Below are 22,025 nucleotides of genomic sequence, written 5' to 3' on the forward strand. Positions count from 1 at the left end.
AAGCTGCCACAAGTCTTGTTGTGTTTGCTGCTGCACTATAACATCAAGACTTCTCTGATAGCAAAAAGAGTTTCAAGTGTTGAATATTTGGCATGTATTTTCTTGGTATGTGGTACTTAAACTTAACTTCTTTATGGCTTGCATTTTTCCTTTATAGCTACAAGTGCCACAATTATAATCAGAAATGGAGAGTGGCCTTCGAAATCGTCTTGTCAGAATGGCACAGCTGAATCCATCTTTCTAAAGCCCATTCCTAGGCCGAGAGTGCTTTCCCTGAAAAGCACCCCAAAAGGTATCTCATCTCTTAAGCTTCACTTTTATTCACTTTTATTCAAGCAGCTCCAATGTCCTTGCTGCCACTTCATCCTTATGAACTCCAGCCTTTGTCCCCCCCAGACAGGAATAAATCTGGCAGGGGTGATGGGGCTCAATTAAATCTTAGATCCCAGGCCCTTGGAATAATGCGCCCTGCATTGGCCGGCCTGTTCCCTTAAAATTTGCTCAGAGTGTAAATAGAGCCCACAGCCCCTTGCCTCTCCCAGAGAACATCTGATCTTTAACAACCCTGATCCTAAGCTGCAGTAGCATGGACCAAAATGATCTTGGCATGTGGGAATTTACAAGAATTACTGAGCTTGGCCACCATACACTTCAAACCCAGAAATCAAAATTACCCAGTTTTATATAAAATAGGAGGAAGGGAAGGACACAAAGGGTCAAAACAGAATACTGAAAAACAATCAAAGCTCTGTGGCTAAAAATTTGACTGATCCCAAGCTATTTGTTTGATGATAGCATAAGTGTTCTCAGTCTACTTAGGAGTGTGGTTGCAGGCTCTAAAATGGTCAGTGATAGATAAATGTAGAATTGTAGAGTTGTAAGGGACCACAAGGCTCATCTAGTCTTACCAATATATTTCCTGGACCCCTACATTAGGAAGGGGACGGACCCTGATGTGAGGGCAGGGACAAAGACTCGTCGTTGGTCAGGCAGTCTCCAGTGAAGCAGAACCCAGATATTTTGACAGGTAGAGGTTTGCCGTCACTCTGGGATCAGAGGAAGATAGTTATCTCAGGTGTAAATTGTCACTGGGATCTCCCATCTCCCTGCCAGATAGTTTCAAATATATATATTATGGCTCTGAAGGCTTTAGTGGCAAATCCATTCTAGCCTTGCTCAGGAGGGGCAGCAGGAGACCAGTGCCTTACATGACAAGCCCTACGTATTAGTTCTGAGATTTATGACTCTTGCAAGCTTAAAAATAGAAAAGATGGGATATTTTAGTTTTAAAAACCAGGCATATGTTTTCCTTCAGTAAGCAATATGAGATGAGGAAGCTACCAAATTGCCAGCAATGAAGCACATGCTGGAACGTTGATGGATGATTGTCTAACTGTAGCTGAGGAGTACGTCTGCTTGTTTAAATACCAGCAGCATGCTAGTTTCTGTACAAACCATAGACGTGCATAGTCCCAGCCAAGAATTCTTACAGGTCACGCTAGGCAGCTGAAATCAGTGGAAGGGAAAAGGTCAGGGGCTAATTAAATGACTGCCATGTGATCTCTTCCAGTGATCTCTTCCAGCACAAGATTAAAATAGGTGATAATCTTTGTGGGTGGGGGAAGAGAACCCTGAAACTATTGCAGCTTAAATGACCAAGGGGGGGTGTGTGGAGACAGCCTAATGCCTTCATAATGATTTTTCTAAGCTGGAAAGCAGTGTTCAGGCAAAGGCCAGCATGGTAATTTAGACAAGGACTGACACATCTACCAAAAATCTCTCTAGGCAGAAGAAATAATCAGAATCCCTAATATTGATTTTTCTTTTCCTGTAAATCATATGGAATGTTCTTTATGTGGAAAACACTTGATCGATTCGGCAGTATTGTCACAGAACCTTGAATAGTCCCTGGTGTGATCTGGAACCTAGCAGAATGTAGTCCCTTCAGCTGATAAATTAAAAGTACAATTAGCTGCAGTCTTGTGTGGGAGAGAGAAAAATCTTAGGGCTGTTTGGATGATACCCTCTCTTTATAGTGTGTGTATGGTGGGGGAGAATAAGCACGCAAACCCAACATGCTCTCCTGAACTTGCTGCACGTAAAAGTTGGGTGGAGAGAGAAGTATTGTCCAAACAGTCTTTCTAGGCCTCCTGAGAAATGGGACTGGTATTGCTACTCTGTGTACTCCCCCCTGTTACCCTTTGTAATTTCTAGTTGAATAGAAAGCATGATGAGACTGACACCATGTTGGGCATTGTCCCATCTCCAGCTCAGTGCATTATGTCCTTCTAGCCCTTATGGGGGGAAAGGGGTTGACATGGTGTGGCAGCAGTTTTTTTTATTTTTTATATCATTAGGAGCACAGGTAGTTGCCTTATACTGAGTCAAATCATTGATCCATCGAGCTCGGCATTGTCTACACTGATGAGTGGCTTTCTAAGGTGTCAGGTGGTTCGTATAAAGTTTACAGATGCATTGGATACTTTCATTATATCAACGTCTAATTTATTTGTGGGGGTGTCTTTTTCCTTTTTTTTAAAGGAGTGAAAAGCAAGTTGAGCTCAGTGAGCCAATGTCTGCCAAAATCCTCTGGGGCACTTCTTCCAGGAAGGAAAACCAGAGATGCAAGAGGGAATCAGCAGCTGGGTAAAGTATTAGTCCCATTTTTGTTTGCGTGGTGATATTAGTTAAGGTTATAAGTTCATCTGTGTTATCTCCAACATCATTTCTATCCAAATAGCTCAAGGATTAATTAACTGGCATGGTGCTTATGCAATATTATAATTTTAGGAAACATTACTTGTCTTGGATTTTGCAGATTTTGCTCAACCCTGGGCATCTAAGCACTGGTGTTGACTAAGGCAAGTGTACCTGTGTGTTTTTCCCCATTTACTTTAAAGCTTAAGTTTATGCTTATTCCACTGAGTGGAAATGCTTATTGGTGCGTGTAAGAATTGTTGTATTCTATGATGGCAGTATCCATTTTGCTATTTGTTCCACCTAGGGAACTAAATTTGTAGATAAATGTTGTGGATAAAGTAATAGGTTTCCAAACAACTATTACAAACCTGCAAAAACAGTGCTGACTTTCATTCATTTAAGTTAATTGTTCAGAACGGGGAAGGATTTTTTAAAAAGAAGTTCAGAATGATGCATAGCAGCATGAGGAGCCATGCATATATTAACCTAATTTTGTTACCTAGTCTCAGAATAGTGGCGGTGGTGGTTGTTTTTTTTAAGGAGCATTTCTTCTTATATAGAGAGAAAAGAGAAAATGCGCAGAAATCAAGGCTTATGCCTTTAAACATGGAATAATACATGATGATGCTAACAGTGAAACAGTATGCAGTATTGCAGTTTGGAAAAGCCTGTCCTCCTAGTGATAATTGCATATTCACATTTGCCGATAACATACCATATCACTTCTCAGCAAGGCAAAATGTATAATTGAGAAGATTTAGCATATCCCTGCTTCTTAAATCCACTCACTGTATGACCAAGTACTTAAAAAAAAAAAATCTAAAGGGAGCCTGAAGAGTTTAAAGATAATCCACTTAAGCCCAAATATATATGCTTCATACAAGCACATGTAACAGTTGCCTGGCAGCTCCTTCCAAGCTGGAGAAACTACTTCGAGTAGTGCGGGCAATAGTTAGCTGCCTGCAACTCCAACCGTTAGTTATTTGCCTCAACCCTACAAATTTCACACGCATGGGTTCCCTCCAAACATGCACATGAAATCCTATGTTGGCAGGGAGTTGCTCAGGAGAATGAAACAATTTGGAGTACAATCCTGAGAGGGGCAAGTGTCCCTCCAACTTACCCAAATTCTGAAGTAGCATTTTCTGTGTTTTTTGTTTGGTATTGGTTGTATAGAATGAGCCATTTGGCTACGTTTGGGTATGTTTCCTTTGAGGAGTAGCTTGATCCATAAGGATAGTGTGTGCATTTTATTTCCTTTTTTTTAAAGAGTATGACAGTTCAAGTTATGTTTTTGTCTTTTGCAGGACCTTCAGGACAAAATGTACCTCGAAGTTTATTGTCTACATTCAGTTCTGGTGAGTTCAATCACTCCCTTTTGTTCCTAAAAGTATTGCGCTAGCAAGGAGGAATTCCAGTTCTGATCCTAAGTATATTTTATGGTGGTGTTCTGGGTGAAGCAGTTGGCGAAACTTTAGTGTTTTTTGTTTCCTGCACCTTTTTTTGATATGAGACTTTTATACTGGTAGTATGACAACTCTGTTGTCCAAGCATGGGGAACCTGTGACCCTCCAGGGGTTGTCTTTATCATTTGCTACAAACAGAAGTCATGGTTCCATTCCCCACTGAGAGTCTTCCAGTGTGGGTTGAGTTCTGAAATTAGGTTTAATTCTGTTTCCAGAGCTTGGTTGGGGGAAAAGCTCATGGGGAGAGGCAAGGCAGGGAGTGTATTCAGCACCCTTTCTGCTCATTAGCTTTTGCCTCACATGCTCCTTGCTTCATACATGATTTGGGTGGGCCTGCTGCCAGAATTCCATCTCATTTGGCCCTGATTCGTAACTCTGTTTTTTTAATAAGGCTTAATTCTTCCCCTGCAAATGCCCCTTATGTTATTTTTAATCTTTTCCTCCCTCCAACTGTGCTCTGAAACCAGAGGCAACTTTAGCTGAGAAAAATCAGGAGGGCTGCAGGTCATTCATAGGTAGCATACACATACGGTAAGAAATAAAACACTGCCTGCTGTTGGTCCTCTCTACCCTCTTTTGTGTTAGCTTTGCGCAAACACTCTTATCAATATGTTTGCCAATGTTGTAATCAATCTACAGAACACTAACTCCTTCTCCAATTGGAGTTCCCATCCTGTTCTAACTATAGCAGCTTCAGGGGGGCATATTGTGTTGGGACTGTGACATGGGAGGAAAGAGTTAACAGCTCCACTGCAACTCTGGCCCTGATTGGCCCATCCACATGCACCTGCTATTTAATATCTAAATCATGCAGGTGACAAGTTTACCATCACATTGAGGTTGACATAAAGCTTAGAGAACCAAACGTACTTTACCAACCAGACCAGCTAAACTGATGTTCTGAATCCTGTTTAGCATATAAGAAAGTATTTGAACCAAAATGTTGGAGTTGATAGCATCTGATGTAATAATTTTGTATGTAATGCCAAATACAATTTGTCATTGAGCAACACAGCCTTCATATATTTATCTTTGATTGTGGTCTGCAGTGTAGAGGTTAAGCCAGCAATCTGCATGTAGTAAGATGTTCACTTGCCATTTCCAACTCTTGTACACCTGCCTTCAGTTTTAGAACTCAGCAGTAAATAATGCATTTGGCGAAACCTTCATTTACCTTAATGTTTCTGTGTGTCAACGAAGAGTGATGAATGGCATGTGCTGAATTAGAAGTGCTACTTATAACATGAAATGTTAATTATAGATGCCTTAGTGATACTGGATTCCTCAACGCATAGGTCTAAAAAGGTTCATAGCGTTGTCAATTGCTCTTGAAGGCTTCTTCCTGTTGACTCGGTAGTTCAGTGTTAATCATGATTTACTCAAACTGATTGTCTCTTTATTGAATCAGGATTAATTGGTAGACCCAAAATATTAAGGGACGTGAGCAGACTAAGAGTTATATGCAGTATGAGACAAATATTTGCACAACAGTACCTCTGTAGATGTTAACCACATTCCTGACACCTAGTAAATGCCTCATGGGGCAGTGTTGCAATGATAATTGTATAGGACTCCACACAGTATTTAAGCATTATGTTTACATCTAGGAATTCCTGCACTGCAGGGGGTTGGACTAGATGATCCTTGGGGTCCCTTCCAAATCTACAATTCTATGATTCTATGAAATCAAAGGCTCCTGTAAATGATGGAAATGTTTTTAGGTAAATTTCACATGAAAAGAGTTGCTGTGTCTTTAAATTCTGTGTCTTTCGGGTCACGTACTCAGATGTGATTGGATTTTTTTTTTTTCTGAGATTGGATTGGACAGTGGGATTCTGAGAGCAGCTGAGCCATTGGCGTGAAGGTGGAAGATTCATTTAGGCAGTTGGCAGTTGTGGGTTGATGGATGAAAAAGGGAGATCTCTTTGGAAAATGAGGATAGGAGCATTCTTGTACCTAGTATATATTGACTGTGAGGTCTGGGCCTTGTAATGTAAGGAAGTTAGCAATAAATTGGATTGTATTCTGTCTTGTTTTGTTTGGATTCCTTCCTTGGCTTGCTTGGCTTTCTATAGAATGGTAGGAAGTTGTTATTGTTATTTGAAAGGAGAACTATATACCTTGTTGCTTTTCCAGTGGGTTTGAACAAATTGTTTCTTCAAGGCAAAGGTAGAGAAATGCCAAAAAAACACAGTATGCCAATTACATTTTATTGGGCCTATCAAAAGTACCACAAACAGTGAGGAAACTCAAGTCCTTCAGAACACTTCATGGGCAAAGGGTGTTAAAGGTGGGAAGAGAGAAAAACTGACTTCATAAAGTCTGCATTGTTATCAGTTTTATGAAGCAGTGTGGGAAGAAGTAAAGAGCGAACTATGTTGTTCACCACAGTTGAAAATATAAAATCTAGCAATTCTCCAGATCTCTCTCCAGACTTAATACATGGGTTCCTTGTGCCAGAGAGCAGCAGTAAGTAGTAAAGAAGGATGAGTCTTTTGCTTAAGGCTGGAGACAGATCTAGAAAACAGCTAGGTTCTACCTTCCAGACCCCGTGTCCCTGCAAGCAGCACATCCTCTTATCACCATTTCCTGGTCAGAACTGTTGGAAAGGTGGCTCTGGAGAAGTGCTGCAGAGCCTGCAGCTATCAAGTGTGACAGGGAAAAAGTGGACAGAGTGATGTTGTGCAAGTTGCTGCAGGTGACAGGCTGTGCGATACGGCACTCTGGCATTACCTTCAACTACAATGCCCTCCTTGTTCAGGCCTGATGGCATGCATCCTTCCTATATGGGCAACAAAGGATAGCTTCTGAATATCACCTTCAGGACTGGTTGCCGGTATCAATGGCTTGGCAGCGAGTGGGCAGGAGGGACTGCTTTGTGTGGTGGATAAAACCTTGGGTTGCATTCTTAGTCTAGGCAAAGGGGGTGGACCAGCGCACTACCCTACTTTCCTGTGCCAAAGAACTGGGATAACCCAGTAAAGTGGTCTGGTTGGGAGTGCCTCTATTAGAATACCCAGACAGGGGTGGGTGGGTCTCAGACCCCCCTACAAAATGGCATCCTGGAGGGACGTCTCCATTTGATGTGCATCACGGAGTGGTGCTTAACCCAGGATCGGCCCTGTTGGAATGATGAGCCAGCAGATTGGGTTGGTTGATACAGGATATGCACCCAATATCTAAGCCAAGACCATATTACCTCAGTAAAGAATAAAGTTGTGACCTATTTGATCCAAAGAACTGGCTTGTTGTGTCTTTATTACTCTGCCCCTGGTTTTGCTCAGGCATTTGCAGGTTTACTGTGCCTGGGCCTGCAAATACTTCTGTGTAAAGAAAGATCTGTCTTTTGCTTGAAGCTGGATACAGACCTGGAGAACAGATTTTACATTGCTTTGTTGTTGTTCTTGAGGTCAGGAAGTTTCACACCAACCATTTGTATGTTTGTTTCTTAAATTTGTATACTGCATCTGAAGGTCTCGGAGCAGTTCACAGCATAGAAATACAAAATGAAAACACAAAATACATAATAAAAATGAAACCAAACCCATACCCACCCTCCCACAAACACATTTTAAAGGACGTAGAATGTTAATCAGCCAAAGGCCTGATTATAGAGAAACATTTTGTAGTGAAGGTGCCAGGCTAGCCTCCCTGGGGAGAGCTTTCCACAAAAGGGGGAGCCCCTGCAGAAAAGGTTAGTTCTTGTGTTATCACCCTCTGGCCCTCACCAGGGTTGAGGCACACAAAGAAGGGCCTCAGATGATGAATGCAGAGTCCAGGTCAGTCCTTGATATATTGTGATCTTGACCCATTAAGGCTTCATAGGACAAACCAGCACTTTTAATTGGGCCCAGAAACTAATTGGCAGCCAGTGCAGTTGGGTCAGGATCAGTTTAATATGCCAAGAGTTCTCCACAAAGCAGAAGAGGGCATTCAGGAGCGATCATGTCAATAGCTTGAGCCATTCGGACGTTCCAGAAGTTGGCCAGGGCTTTGACAGGAGCATCAGATATATCAGCTGGAGAACTCCCCAGAGCCTTCTGTAAACCCATTGGCTCCATTAGCCTCAAAGGATAGAGCATGCTCATAGGTCCCCTGCCTCTGCAGAGGGGAAAAGGCGCTGAAAGCCTAAACACCAGCAGGAAGTGATCTGACCATGTCAAGGGGTTGATGTCAATATCCCGCCCCCCTTGTCAAGAAAGGAAGGTCCAGGATGGGGCCAGTAACATGTTGGGACAGCCACATGGTGGTCAAGGCAGCCATGAAGTCCTGAGCTACCACAGAGACAGTTGCCTTGGCATGGCTGTCCCAACAGTCTGGGAGTCCTCAACACCAACTCCAAGACCAGCTCTGTCAGCTCAAGCAGGGAGATAGCTGGGCAGCAAGGCTGGTGGCAAAGCAACAGAATCCCATATATGTCCTGATGGCCCGATGCCAGGAAGACACACTCTATTCCCCCCCACACAACTGAACAGAGAGCCTGGAGAGAGAAAGGGAAATTCTGTAGACCACAGCAACTCCTGATCCCAACTCTCAGGTCTTCTCTGATGCTGCACCAAGTACCCAGGGGGCAATAGCTGGGTGAGACCAACTCCACCCTGTTCACCCACCCTGGTTTCAGTGATACAGACCTCCTCATCCATAATCGGATCATGGGTGAGGGTGGTCTTGCTCAGAGCCAACCTGGCATTTAGCAACAGCAGCCGCAGACCTGAGGACAACTGCAATTCCCCAGGTCAGAGGAAGGGTTGACACAGTCACTAACTGCCTGTGCTGTGTGTCCTTTACCTGGCCTTTCCCATCTCCTACGCCATACCTCCCCCTACCCTGGATCACTGCGATTGGGGCCCCCTGGTCTCCCCAGCTCCTCTTTTCCCAGGTACATATTACACCCCTTTATTTAAAAACCAGCAAAACTCCAAAATGGAAAAAACACACCCATAGATTAAAAGCTGTATAAAAACAATTTAAACCAACTCAATTGGGGGCTCTGCTGTTGTTTTTTATTGCCCTAACAGAAATTCCTAGATAATACCCAAGGTTGCCTTTGGGTGTTGGGTAACTGAAGGAAAGCGAAGCACAGCCTTCTGTAAATCTGATGTTTTAGGTTTAGAGTCACACTTACATATAGATAGATAACTGTTGACTTGTGAGTCCCTGCATGATGTGACATATTGGCTCAGTAGCAGATTTTTCTTCTTCTTTTAAAACCCATCTGCTATCTCTTCCTAAATTGGCAGGTTTCCTTTGGATGCCGTCTAAAGCATGCAGCCTCTTATCTTAGGCTGTGTACACACAACATGTTTAAAGCACATCTGCTCCACCCCCCTACAATCCTGGGAATTGTAGTTTAGCCCTCAGCACTACAGTTTTGCCAGCACCCTTAACAAACTACTGTTCCCATTATTCTTCTTTGGGTGTGTGTGTATGGAATGTGATTTAAATGTATGGTGTGTACACAGTCTTAATCATCATGGCATGGTTTGCATGTCATGCTATGCCAAGATAAGGGACCGCGCAGGCTCCTGGAGATGAAACTGGCATGCACTTGACTCCTCCCTGATCCTTTTTGCTGCAGAACTGCACAGAACTGCTAAGCAAACGTTTGTTCTTGGTTAGAGCTAGTGAATACTGAGCGGAGACCTTAATCACCGGGTCTGGATGGCACACTAAGCCAAACCTTGGCTTAGCTCAGCACCAAAATGTACTGGGAGGTGGGGAGAGAAAGGGCTGCAAGCCCCTCTTCTGGAGCACACAGATTCATGTGGTCTTCCTAAGTACAGTGGTACCTCAGGTTAAGTACTTAATTTGTTCCGGAGGTCTGTCCTTAACTTGAAACTGTTCTTAGCCTGAAGCACCACTTTAGCTAATGGGGCCTCCTGCTGCTGTCACGCCGCCGGAACACAATTTCTGTTCTCATCCTGAAGCAAAGTTCTTAACCTGTAACCTGAAACGTATGTAACCCGAGGTACCACTGTATTGGCTTAGCATGTTGCCCGTCACTAAACTGAGGCATTTTTAGTGCCATGAAACTGCACAACCAGCCTGACTTCCCTCTCTGAGCATTTCTCTCTCGATCCCATTTAAGTGAAGAATTTCATCAAGAATTCACGGGCGCATAAACAACAGTAATACGTAATATCAGCGGAATCCCAGTGAAGGGTTGTTGGGGTTTTTTTTGTTGTTTTTTTGATGTGTTTGGTTAGAAAGTGCTAAAATGTGTAAGTGGCTATGATAGCTGGGAGTAAGCATATTTCAGAACTGTGAAAAAGGATAAAAGGCCCTTTGGTTATATGAGGAATAATCTTAATCCATCTTGTGGAACGTTAAATCTTCTCCTCTAGCGGTCTTGCAAGAGAATGAGATGTGTGACATTACTGGGTGATATATTCAGCTTGGGAGACCACCCACTTCCTCTTCCTCCTCCTCCTCCCCATCCCTCCTGGGTCCCTTCGTAGATTAAACATGAACAGTGTGATGTAATTCAGAGGCTGCTTGTCTTCTGAATCTCACAGAGCAGTTTTATTCTAAGGGTGAGCTTTGTTTTACAGCATCTGGTGGGGAAAGACGCTGCCAGCAGCGTTTACATTGTGGATATAGTGTCTGCCTTCTTGGATTCTCTTGGCTTTTCATCCGTTTGTGGAATCTCAGTGAAGAACCAAGAGGAGGTTGTTGTTTTTTTTGATGTACTGTGAGCTTGTTTTCCTTTTTCCTCTGGCCGGCTACTGCATGGCCTCAATGCTGAGTTACAAATATAGTATGTGACAGTACATGGAGGCATTTTCCTGCTTGGTTTTCTTCCAATTGCTCTGAAGACATGTTATGGTCCCCGAAATTCTCCTTATCCAACATGCATGTTCGTCTAACTGCGAAAGGGTTGCTACAAAATCTTCGACTTCCTGCTGGATTTGGGAAAAACACAGTTATTTTTCATGCAGGTTGGTAATTTTTCTCTGTGTATGGGGGACATCTTGTCTTGTTTACTTCTGCTGCTGTAGCAGTTAGGATTTGTTCAGAGTGCTGTTTCCTTCTTGCAGCATTAAACCTTAAACTGCAACATGTCAGACAAATTAATCATCATTTTCTTAGTGTGTGCGTGCGTGCATGTGTGTGTGAGAGAGAGAGAAAGAGAGGAAGGGAGGGGGAGAGAGAACAGAGGTCTGACAGATGTGTAATCTATTTATAAAGTAAAGAATGTGATTTTAGGATCAGGCTCTTCATTTTTGTTTAACTATATGGCATATAGATTCAGATGTTCATATATTATAAATCAGACTGTGTATTTTAAATAAAACTGTCTTCTATACAGTTCTGAAATGTATTCAGCGTAATAAGCAGAATGTGTTCTAAATGGAATTCTGAGAGATTATTGCTGAATTTGGACAAAAAATAATCTTAGTTCTAGTGCACATAGATAGGCAGTAAAAATATAGTAAATACTGTTCCTGGAAAGAAACGGATAAGCATAATGTATTCTAAATGTGACCTAATTACATCTGCACCAACATTTTTTGTACTACATTGCATATAAAACAGGAAAATGTAGAAGCTTTCTTTTTATACATTCTATTTTTGGAAAGCATAATGTTTCAAATAGTGCATCCAGCAAATATGTAACTGAAAGTCCTTTTCGGAGTTCAATCATGTCTCTGGCACCAAGCAGTTTTAATGCGCTCTGTTTATAGTGTGTTTTTGTGTCTCCCCCTCCCTTCTCCTCCCCAGGGCATTTCCTTTTCAGCCTGGCAACTAATAATCTTTCCTAACATCTCAGTCCCTTGGGTATTTTTGACATGCAATTCAGGATGGCTATGCACATGCCTGCTCTCACCTCCCTCCTTTCCCCCCTCCTCTGTGTGTGTGTGTGTGTGTGTGTGTGCTTAGCGCAGCAGTCAGAATGATCTCATAATTCAGGGTAATTGTTACAGTTCAGATGTTTCATAGGCAAGTGAGCTATCCAAGCATTAACATGTGTGGCACAGCTGAAGGGAAACAACAAATATTTTTATCGGAATATAGGTAGATATGCTACTTAACATTGCTACTAACCTACTGATGTGTAAGACTCAGCTGCAAAAAATAAACATACACAACCCTGCAAAAAATCTGTGCGTAGATTGCAATTGACTTGATAGCAAGATCTGAGTTCTGTATGTGTATACATGAAAGCTCTTGTGTGTGTAGTTCTGTGATCTGAGTCTGCTGTTGTACATATTAACTGCACGTCCTTCTTAATTGGAAGTAAAATATAAAAAATGTCCTGCTAGCAAGCCTTTTCTTAATACAGTATGTTTACACGCAGACCGTGGAAGATATCCAGGTTTTCAATATCCCTGTTTTCACTGCATTCATGACTCTTTTATGTGCATGTCATATAGGTCTTGGAAAGCTGGGGCTAAATTTGTTATATACAGTAATTGGCCATGTAGCTAGCTGGCCCTATTTTGTTCCCTTAAGCACATAGATGGTCAGTAAAATTTGTCTTCTTTTGGTAGCTAAGGTTAAAGTGCTTTTTCTGCTATGGCTGCGACTAGAATACTTAACCGGGGGAAATGGTTATACAAGTTGCTGAAGACATAAGCCTTTGCCGGCAAGCCAATGATGCAAACATGCAGCAGCAATGTGGAGGTTCTTTGCACCAAGAACGTGTGAAAGAGAGCTCATGAGATATGGGTCCAGAATTGTTGACCTGTATTGTATAATCTGAGCTGCAGAGCTCAACATTAAGTCTGTTATAAAAAATTTTGCATCAAATAAAGCTCTCTCCCTGTCCCGGTTTGATTGATCTCAGCATGGTAGCATAAATGTTCATGGAAATGCTTTAAGAGGAACTTGTTTTTGTGTGTGTCGTATCTGATACTCCTAGCCCTTTAACAAATAGGTAGCATCACCCAGTGGAAGAAATCATAGTTCAGGCATAGGCAAACTCGGCCCTCCAGATGTTTGGGGACTACAACTCCTATGATCCCTAGCTAATAGGACCAGTGGTCAGGGATGATGGGAATTGTAGTCCCAAAACATCTGGAGGGCCGAGTTTGCCTATGCCTGTCATAGTTGATTGCTTGAGTTTTAGTTGATTTAAAATTGCCTATAAACAAGAAAGAGAAAACCATTATTTCATTATTATTATTAGATGATGATGATGCCGCATTACAGACACACATCTTGGAAGAGGCACTCCCTTTTGCATGATGGAGGAGTGGAAAGCCTCTGCTACCTGTGGTTTTTTTGTAAGTACATGTATTAAAAACCCACAATTTCCAAGAATTAGATGCCAAATTATTTTGGGGTGGCTTTTAAAACTCTTAGCTGATTAATAACAAAACATTGCATACCTCCTAAGGCACACGGTCACTTGGTAACAGTGGATTTTTGTTGCCTCCAAGATGCACAAACAAGGCACTGTGCTTTTCCCAGGATCAGCCCAGTTCTGCTTTGTGTGTCAACACAGATGTAATTGAGGAGTTTCTGTGTCACCTTCTTGATGGAGGGTATTTGGTACAGCCTTGCAGCTGTGATATATGGACCACTATGTGTCTTTTGGGAGCTAGGCGCTGCAGTAGAAAACACACACCGACGGCTTTCTTCCTTTTGCAGGAGCCTCATAAAACTATTGGCTATGCTTGCCACCGCAGCTAATGTGCTTCTCCACTAAAATGGGACAAGACCTGTTTATCAGTCCTCTGTCAGGAAAAAAAGAAATGTCCATCATGTAGGGCAGAACAGGCCGCAAAAAGCTCATTATGCAAATAATATGGCCCATGTTTGCAAGTATAAATTACTCAGGTTCTGCCTTAGCCTTGAGTTCCTTTATTTTCCCCTGTCCTCCTCTTCCTGAGTAAGCAATATGCTGATTTTTTTATTTTTTTTTGGTATATCAAAGCATATTGTATGAGTATACTGCTGTGAAAGCTGTGTCCTATTTTTAGGGTTACATAACATATTCTCCCAAATGAGTTTCTTTAAAAAGGAAAGAAACCCCTCTTAAGGCAGCCTAGAATGTTGTTGAGGTTCTTGATTTTTTAAAACTTCTCGAAGACATGTAATGTATTGGTTAAATGTGAATTGTGTCTCTGATTATTATTATTACTATTATTATTATTATAGATATGCATCGTTAGTTGCCACGAAAGTTAGGCAAACAGATTCTAATGTTTGTTTTGAACCATAGGGGATATTTTTTTTCTTAATGTATGGTTTCCCTATGTGAAGACTTGCAATAATCAATAAGCTGTCCATTCTCAGTGGCTTTCTGTCTCAAAGCATACGGAAGCAGTGACTTGAAAGGGATTGGATGCCTACTTAACATGTAGTGATGACCATTTTTAAAAATACGTTTGTGCCCTCGCCAACTTGAAGTAATGTTTATATTTTGTACTTGAGTATCACGAAATCTTACCCAAGGAAACAAGCGTACGGCAGCTTGCATGCACCATGAAGAGCTTTGTTTAACTTTGAAGTGGCGCAGTCAACAAAAAGCTCTAGACCAGTTGGGCATAGGAGTATGAGTAGTTATGGCACATCCATTATGCAGCAACCACTTCTAGCAAACGTAGGCAAATATTGGTTGCAGCCATTAAACTGAGATGCTGTGACTGGTATAAAGTGACACCGTGTCAGAAGCTGTGCTCCTTCAAAAAATTCTACAAGTAATGCAGTATCTGTCAAATTGCTCGGAGCTGGCATCACAAGAATATAACGTCAGTGGGACTCTTACTCTCAAATTAGGAGTTAGTCTCTAATCTGTGGAAAGGTAAGAGAAGAGAGATTTGTTCCTGAGGAGATCTTATTAGCAAGTACTAACTATGGAGTAATATGCGCACTAAAAACTCAAGAACAGCAGTCTTGAAGAGGCCATTTTGTGTGTGGAGGAGAGGACAAAATATACCTTTTCTGGCTGGCAGACCATATCCTAATTTTCCTGATGCCTGGGTGTTGATGCCGATGTAGTATTAGCGGTGTATTTGGTGAAAAGCCCTGCTTAGGCATGTAGCTTGCTGTGTTATTTTTTGCTTGGCACTTGGTCCCAAATGGATGACCAAGTTTGAGTTAGTTTGCATGGTTTGGGATCCTCTGGGTGGACTCTACTCATTTAGAGGTTCCTCAGCTCCAGGTGTCTGGCTCAGGGTGATTTAGTCTGTTTCAGTCCCTTCCATTCACTGTGACAGATATCATTCATGTACCTTGATCAAAGCTGGCTTTATGCGATTCTCAATGCGGGATAGTTTGGACCCAAAGGCACATTTTGTTTTTAGGGGCACTCCCTCTACCCAGGTTCTAGATCAGAGCTTTCCAAACTTTAATGTTGATGACACACATTTCAGACATGCATCATTTAGCAACACAGTAATTCAGTTTTTACTAGCTCTGGGAGTTTTTACTAGTGCTGGGAACATTTGCATGACACACCTAAACACTGCACACACTAACAGACTAACAGAGGTTTTCAATCTTTTTGAGTCCACGGCTCCCTTAACTAAGTACATTCTTTCTGCGGCACCCCTGTGGGGCTCAGAAGCCCTTGCCTGCAAAGCTGGCAGCCCCTTACCCTTTTTTGAACACCCTCACTTGCCTCAGTCTCCTCTCCACTCTCCTTGGGAGTCCACTAGGCAGCTGCTGCTGCCACCCTGGTCTCTGAGCTACCGCCGCTGCCCCAAAGAGAGGTTTCTCCCAGAGCCACCATTCGCCTATGGAGCTTGTAGCCAGGGATGCTGCAACGAACAGCTGTGCAAACCTTTGGAAGGCAGAGATGCAAAAGGGCATCACACTAAGAAACCAGAGGCCTTCCTCCTGGGTATAGTCGGCCAGAAGGTGTTAAAGAAGGACCGAACATTCTTTATGTATGCTACAACGGCAGCAAGGATACTTATCGCTAAGAACTGGAAAACTCAAGATTTACCCACACTGGAAGAATGGCAGATGCAGCTGATGGACTATATGCAACTGGCGGAAATGACCGGCAGAATCCGAGACTTGGGAGAAGAAAAGATTGAAGAAGACTGGAGGAAATTTAAGATTTATTTACAAAAATATTGTAATTTGGTGGAATGTTAAGAAGGGTGCTTGATTACAAAAAAAATTGGCCATCACTAATCTAGATTTGAACTGGAAGATAAGTGAGATTTTAGAAAACAAAAATTGCTGAAGAATTGTTATTTATCATTTAAAAGAGCGACTATAAATTACATGATAATTTGCTTGGAAAAATGTATTGACAATGTAAGTGTGAACGGGAAACGTGAGGAAGTCCAAAAGGTTTGAAAATTTGTTAAGACAAAAGGAATGTTGTTTATTACTTTTGTATTTCTTATAAAAAACCCTAAAAATATCTTTATTAAAAAAAAAAAAGAGATGCAAAAGGGCATCAGAGGAGGAAGGGAAGGGAAGAGAGACGGGGGCCAGTGTTGACTGCAGCACCCCTGTCCAGCTTTCAAGGCACCCCAGGGAAATAAACAACTATCTGGCTTTTAGAAGGCACCTGAAGGCAACCCTGTTTAGGGAAGTTTTTAATGTTTGATGTTTTATCGTGTTTTTAATATTCTGTTGGGAGCCACCCAGAGTGGCTGGGAAAATCCAGCCAGATGGGCGGGGTATAAATAAGTTGTTGTTGTTGTTGTTGTTATATGGCACACTGGTTGAAAACCAATGCACTAACATGCCGCGACACACAGTTTGGAAAGCTCTGTTCTAGATTGTTTCTATACAGATGTTTAGTCTAGAATTTGTCTCTGTCCACTCATGAAAAGAATACTGTTGTGCACCACCCTCATCTCTGAGCGGTGTGAGATTCCTAGGCTCTAGGCCGTGTTTCTTTTTGGGAATGAGGCACAGCAGAGACTGTGGTGTCTCTAGGGTATATGGTTTATTTACACACATATACAAGATCTGGCTTACGTGCATGAAGAGGACACTTTCAGATCCTTGCTTCCTCGCCAATTGATTGCTGGCTCCAGGGAGGGAGGGAGGGAGACAGTGTCCCAAATTTCAGATTAATGGGGAAATGTCAGCTTTCGACTGTTATGGAAGCTTCTTAAGGTTCGTTCACCATGGAGTTGAAGTTGATTTGAAGCTACTTTGTGTGTCATTTTCTTTTGTGACCCCCACATATTAGCCATGTGATGGCCCACACTCCCCTCCCCTGCTAAATTTGGGTTTTCCTGATACGTGGATAATCCAATACGGAAAGAAAATCCACTGTAAAATTTCATGTTAACCCTACTATGGACACACTTGGAGCACATAGTATGGTTGGGCTTTTTTCTATTGTCTTGCATACTCACTTGAATGATAAAATTATTCTCAGGTAAAGGCTATATTCCCACTGTCTTTAACCATAGGGTCACCAATGCTGAATGGCTGGGTAGGCTTTTGCCTAATTCTAAAGGTATCTGAACGAGTGGAGGTTATTTGGTTTCCTTTTTGCCAAAGAAGTAAAACTGCTCTATTTCTATTGCGGACAGTTACAAGTCCGGCTGCAGGGTAGGGGCTTTCTAGCCCTAAGCAATCCCTTGCTTTGTTTCTCTGTTGTGGTAGTGCCATCAACAGCTGCTGTGGGGATTCCTACTGATGGGAAAAGGGTAATTCAAGGCCGATTCAGGACAAGTGTCTCCTTGTATCCTCCCTGGCAGAAGCCAGAGTTGCTTCAGTGCTGCAGGTAGATTTTTCAATATGGCTGCCTATTCTGTGCACATCAGGTTGGGAATGTGAGTGTCCCCCTATGGATGAAAGCAAAGTACTGAGCTCAGTGCTTTTGGGCAGCCACTCCCTCTATTGGACTTTGTTCCAATTTGCCTTCTCTCTTGGCCCTTTCTTCTCATCTAGTTCTTGACCATGCAGAAGTGTGACTAGGACACCCTGGGTTTGTGTGTGTGAGAGAGTGAGAAATCTATTTTGAAGCTGCTATCATAGAAGCAAGTCATTCTGTAACAGAACACTTGGTATTCTGTTTTCTCTCTCACCACCGAGTTTCGTTGCTGCCCTTAACCCACTAACAGTGCAGTTCTGTAGATGTCTACTAGGCTGCGTTCAATGGCACTTAACACCCAGGTAAGTGGGTATAAGATTGCAGCCTAAATTAAGTTCAGTTGCCTTTTTAGGCTTGAAGCCTTGCTTTTGGCATGCCACCTGAGATATTTTAGTTTTATGATTTGAATGCTGTTCCTAGTTTAGAAGAGTTACATGCACAGGCATCCAAAAACCATTTGTAAATGTATTTCTGTCTTGGACCAATGTGACTGAAGTGAAGAGAGCAAGCTTGTGAAATGAGTCATCCTTTCATTAAGCATTTAGCTTCTTTCTTTTCTGCACCTCTAATCTGTATTGGCCTTCACCAACATTTTGCGCTCCAGGCATTTTGGACTATGGCTCTCATCATCCCTGGGCTCTCATAATCTGGTGGGTTGTGCTCTATAACATTTGTAACACAACAGGTTGGGGGAAAACTGATCTATACCAAAAGGCTATGGCATTGAAGGGGTCTTACATTTCCATGAGGACATGGGAGTTGTAGTCCAATACATCTGGAAAGCAGCACCAGGGTTTGGAGGGAGCTTCACAGTGGAAGCAAAGGATTTGATTCATAGCGGATGGCGTGACCTAATACTGGCTGCACACTGCAAGTTTCTGTCGGTATCCTTTGTCTATTACATGAACAGACTATTGCTACCCAGGGGCAGTGAGGATTTTAATCCTTCCAGGGCTTTAATTTTGCAAAGCAAGCACTTTTAGTGAGGCTTAGTAGACTAGATGCTTTTGATGTCTATTTTTGCACAGCTTCAACTTTAAATAGCCTCTAAATCCCCTCTGCCCTCCCCTCTGCAAGGTTTAATATATTTGTATGATTTGAGCATACTTGGCTTAATCTTGGACCTCAGATATGAACAGCTAAATCTATACATCTTTTTTTTTTTTACTATTTCTTACTATTTAATTGCTGTCTGTCTCAAGCACTGTGCTGCCACAGCCATGTTTACTTTAGGCAGTAAAAAGAAGAGGCATCAATATTTTTATAGCATTTCCATGCCACAGAAAGACATTGTGTTTTTAACTTTACATCTACCTTCTGTGCTGCTCCAATGGCATTTTCTGTAGCATGTTTAATTTTGTTTTGAAACAAAGTTTGACAGTCCCGAAAATCAACACGGCTAAGAGAAAGTATTTTGATCATCTTTCCCAGTATTCATCATTTGTTGCATAGAATTAAAAGGCTAAAAGATTAAACATCAATGTGTATGAAGGAGGGAATATCTTGAGCAGCGGCTTTTTATGTCGGAGCTAGTGGTAAGGTTTCACCACCTGCAGTCAGGTAATAGACTACAGGTAAAAGGTATAAACACAATCCCTGGGATATAGTTCTTCCCAGATTCATGGCCCAGGTGTTCCATTAATACATATTTAATCAAATGTATGCATGTATTGGGAAAACATACGAGCAAATAAATAAATAAATAAATAAATAAATAAATAAATAAATCCCCACCCATCTGGCTGAAAAATACAAAAAGATTATAAAATTATGTAGTTGAAGAGGTGAAGTATTCTGTTTAAATGGGGTTCTGTAGTATTTCACAGCAAATTTAGGCATTTGAGGGAGAATGGGATTCTGAAATATCAGTCTATGAACCTGAGCAAGAGGTTTGTTTCCTTAGCTTCTCTTTGGAGTAAAATACACATAGTGTGGATTCAGCCCTTTAAGTTGCACTTAGGTCCCATCAATATCTATGCAAAAAGTTAACTCTACTTGAAATCAGTGAGACTAACATCAATACCAGTTGCAACTAATTTATTCTGTATCCAAACCAAAATATGTATGTCATAAAGTGTAGGCAATTCACTGCATGTTAAGCTTCAAAATAAGATTCCAACCTTTTGGTTCTTATGGTGTAGTTTCAAAAACAGTCTGCAGAAAGCTGCAGAGAAAGATTGCTGCCCAATTGATAATCTGTTAGTCAGATTTAATAAATGATTTTTTTTTCATTTGAGCAAAAATCAGAAGTATTCTTTTTGCAGGGTTGTGTTTCACAGAAAGTATCTTCTAAGGATGGAATGTCATATGATACCTGCCATAGACAGGCTTTTTTAAGAGTACAGTGGTACCTCGAGTTAAGAACTTAATTTGTTCTGGAAGTCTGTTCTTAACCTGAAACTGTTCTTAGCCTGAGGTACTACTTTAGCTAATGGGGCCTCCCACTGCCACCGCTGCACAATTTTTGTTCTCATCCTGAAGCAAAGTTCTTAACCCAAGGTACTATTTCTGGGTTAGCGGAGTCTGTAACCTGGAGCATCTGTAACCCGAGGTACCACAGTATTTATGTTAAAGATAATAAGCTGCTGCTCAATTAATCAGGAATAACTTTTTAGTCAAGCATATTTTTAATAAATTCAGTCTGTTTTGGCTAAATATTGCAGTTTTAACAGACAGTATATTTGAAGACACAGATGGCTATTCATCGGGGGACATGTATATCTAAGAATAATAGGATCAAGGGAATAAAAACAATGTCATGGGGTGAACTCACTGCAAGACCGGTTTCTCCATTTGTTTAATTCCTAGCTACACCTGCTTCTGCAGCCCCATACTAATAAATGTAGTGGTGAAGTTAACTAGATTAGAACCTGTGCTTGTCTTATTTCTATCTGGGAAAACTCTTCCCACTTGGAAGGCATACTTGGGTGCACACATGTCTGTAATAAACTCTTAAAATTATTACGTTTAATTAAAAATGTTTCCAAAGTGCTGTAGGCATTGGGGGGGGGGGAGCTTGTGGTCATGGGCTGTCTGGTAAATAATGCTTTATGAGCCTTAATGTATGTTTGTTGCTGTGGCAACACTAGTCATGCTTCTAGAGCCTAGAGTTGATTTTCTTAGTGTTCATGGCTTGAAATGCTTGAGCCATGGTGAAACCAGCCTGGTAAACTAGGCATTTATGACTCTAAAACGGGAGTGACTAACCTCTAACCACGTTGGGCTCCCAACTCATCAGTCCCAGCCAGTAGTGAGAACTAAAGAGGAAGGATGCCCTCCGCAGTTTCCCGTACAATGTTGCCTTCAGTTCCCTGCAAAGCCATAATCTTTACGCAATATGGTAGAGGAGTGAGGATAGCAGAATCTTTACCTACCTTTTCCGTATATGAATTCTGGAGGAGAATGCAACTTGCATTCAGTCACATGGCTTCTGAACATGGATGAATGTGGCACTGTCACATTACTTGATCTGCCACTACCGATGCAACTCATATTGTCAAAGAATCGCATTTTAGAACGCTACTGTGCTGCAACTTAGATATCCCGAAACAGTTATCCCGAAACAGTATTGCAATTTTCATTCTCAGTGCCCATTAGGTCTTAATCAGCTGATTTGTCACCAGAAGATATGTACATTTTCATGTCCTAAAGTGCCTACAGCAAATAGACAAGATGCTGTACGTAGGAAACAGTATACCTGCAATCTAAAACTGTGTGTACAAAGGAGAAAGGAGGAACAATTGAGGAAGAAGATGGATTTTGGTATGCCAGGGTGAAGAATGAGGTTTTAATAAATAATTTGGCATGGTAGTGTTAGAAGTCAGATGATAGTTGAACATTGAAAACTGGTTAATAGAGGGAGATTGGCTTTAGTTGGAGAATGGGGGGGGGGGAAATGGTTAGGAAGAAAGGTACCAGAAGATTAATAACTTGAGGAAGCCGTATGACAGGCTGATTTATTGAGATGTAACTCTTCTACAACAATCTCTTCAAAAAGTGGCTCTAGGAGCATCCAATTCTGGGTATTACTTTAATACACACAACATTGAGGCAAACAATATGGGTGTTCTAGCAGTAGGAGGTACTTAAAAATCTCCGTCCCGGTACATTTTGGCATT

At 41.7% G+C, this 22,025-nt stretch overlaps 1 protein-coding gene and 1 long non-coding RNA gene across 11 annotated transcripts in view; one reads left to right on the forward strand and one right to left on the reverse strand.

Moving 5' to 3' along the window:
• Positions 1-22,025, forward strand: part of MTUS1 (microtubule associated scaffold protein 1) — a 105,791-nt gene that overhangs the window by 47,997 nt on the left and 35,769 nt on the right. For all 10 annotated transcript variants that reach the window (XM_083755389.1, XM_083755385.1, XM_083755391.1 and 7 more), the window contains 3 exons: positions 158-292; positions 2,542-2,646; positions 4,008-4,058. In XM_083755389.1, the coding sequence (XP_083611515.1) occupies positions 158-292; positions 2,542-2,646; positions 4,008-4,058 (291 nt within the window). The remainder of the gene's footprint in view (positions 1-157; positions 293-2,541; positions 2,647-4,007; positions 4,059-22,025) is intronic.
• Positions 10,713-21,745, reverse strand: LOC310852557. Its single transcript, XR_014568260.1, has 3 exons — positions 21,282-21,745; positions 13,499-13,846; positions 10,713-11,068 (listed from the first exon to the last, which is right to left on the reverse strand). It is a non-coding gene; the product is annotated as an uncharacterized lncRNA (long non-coding RNA).

Source organism: Podarcis gaigeae, assembly GCF_964106915.1.
Source record: "Podarcis gaigeae genome assembly, chromosome: 9".
Classification (NCBI taxonomy): Eukaryota; Metazoa; Chordata; class Lepidosauria; order Squamata; family Lacertidae; genus Podarcis; species Podarcis gaigeae.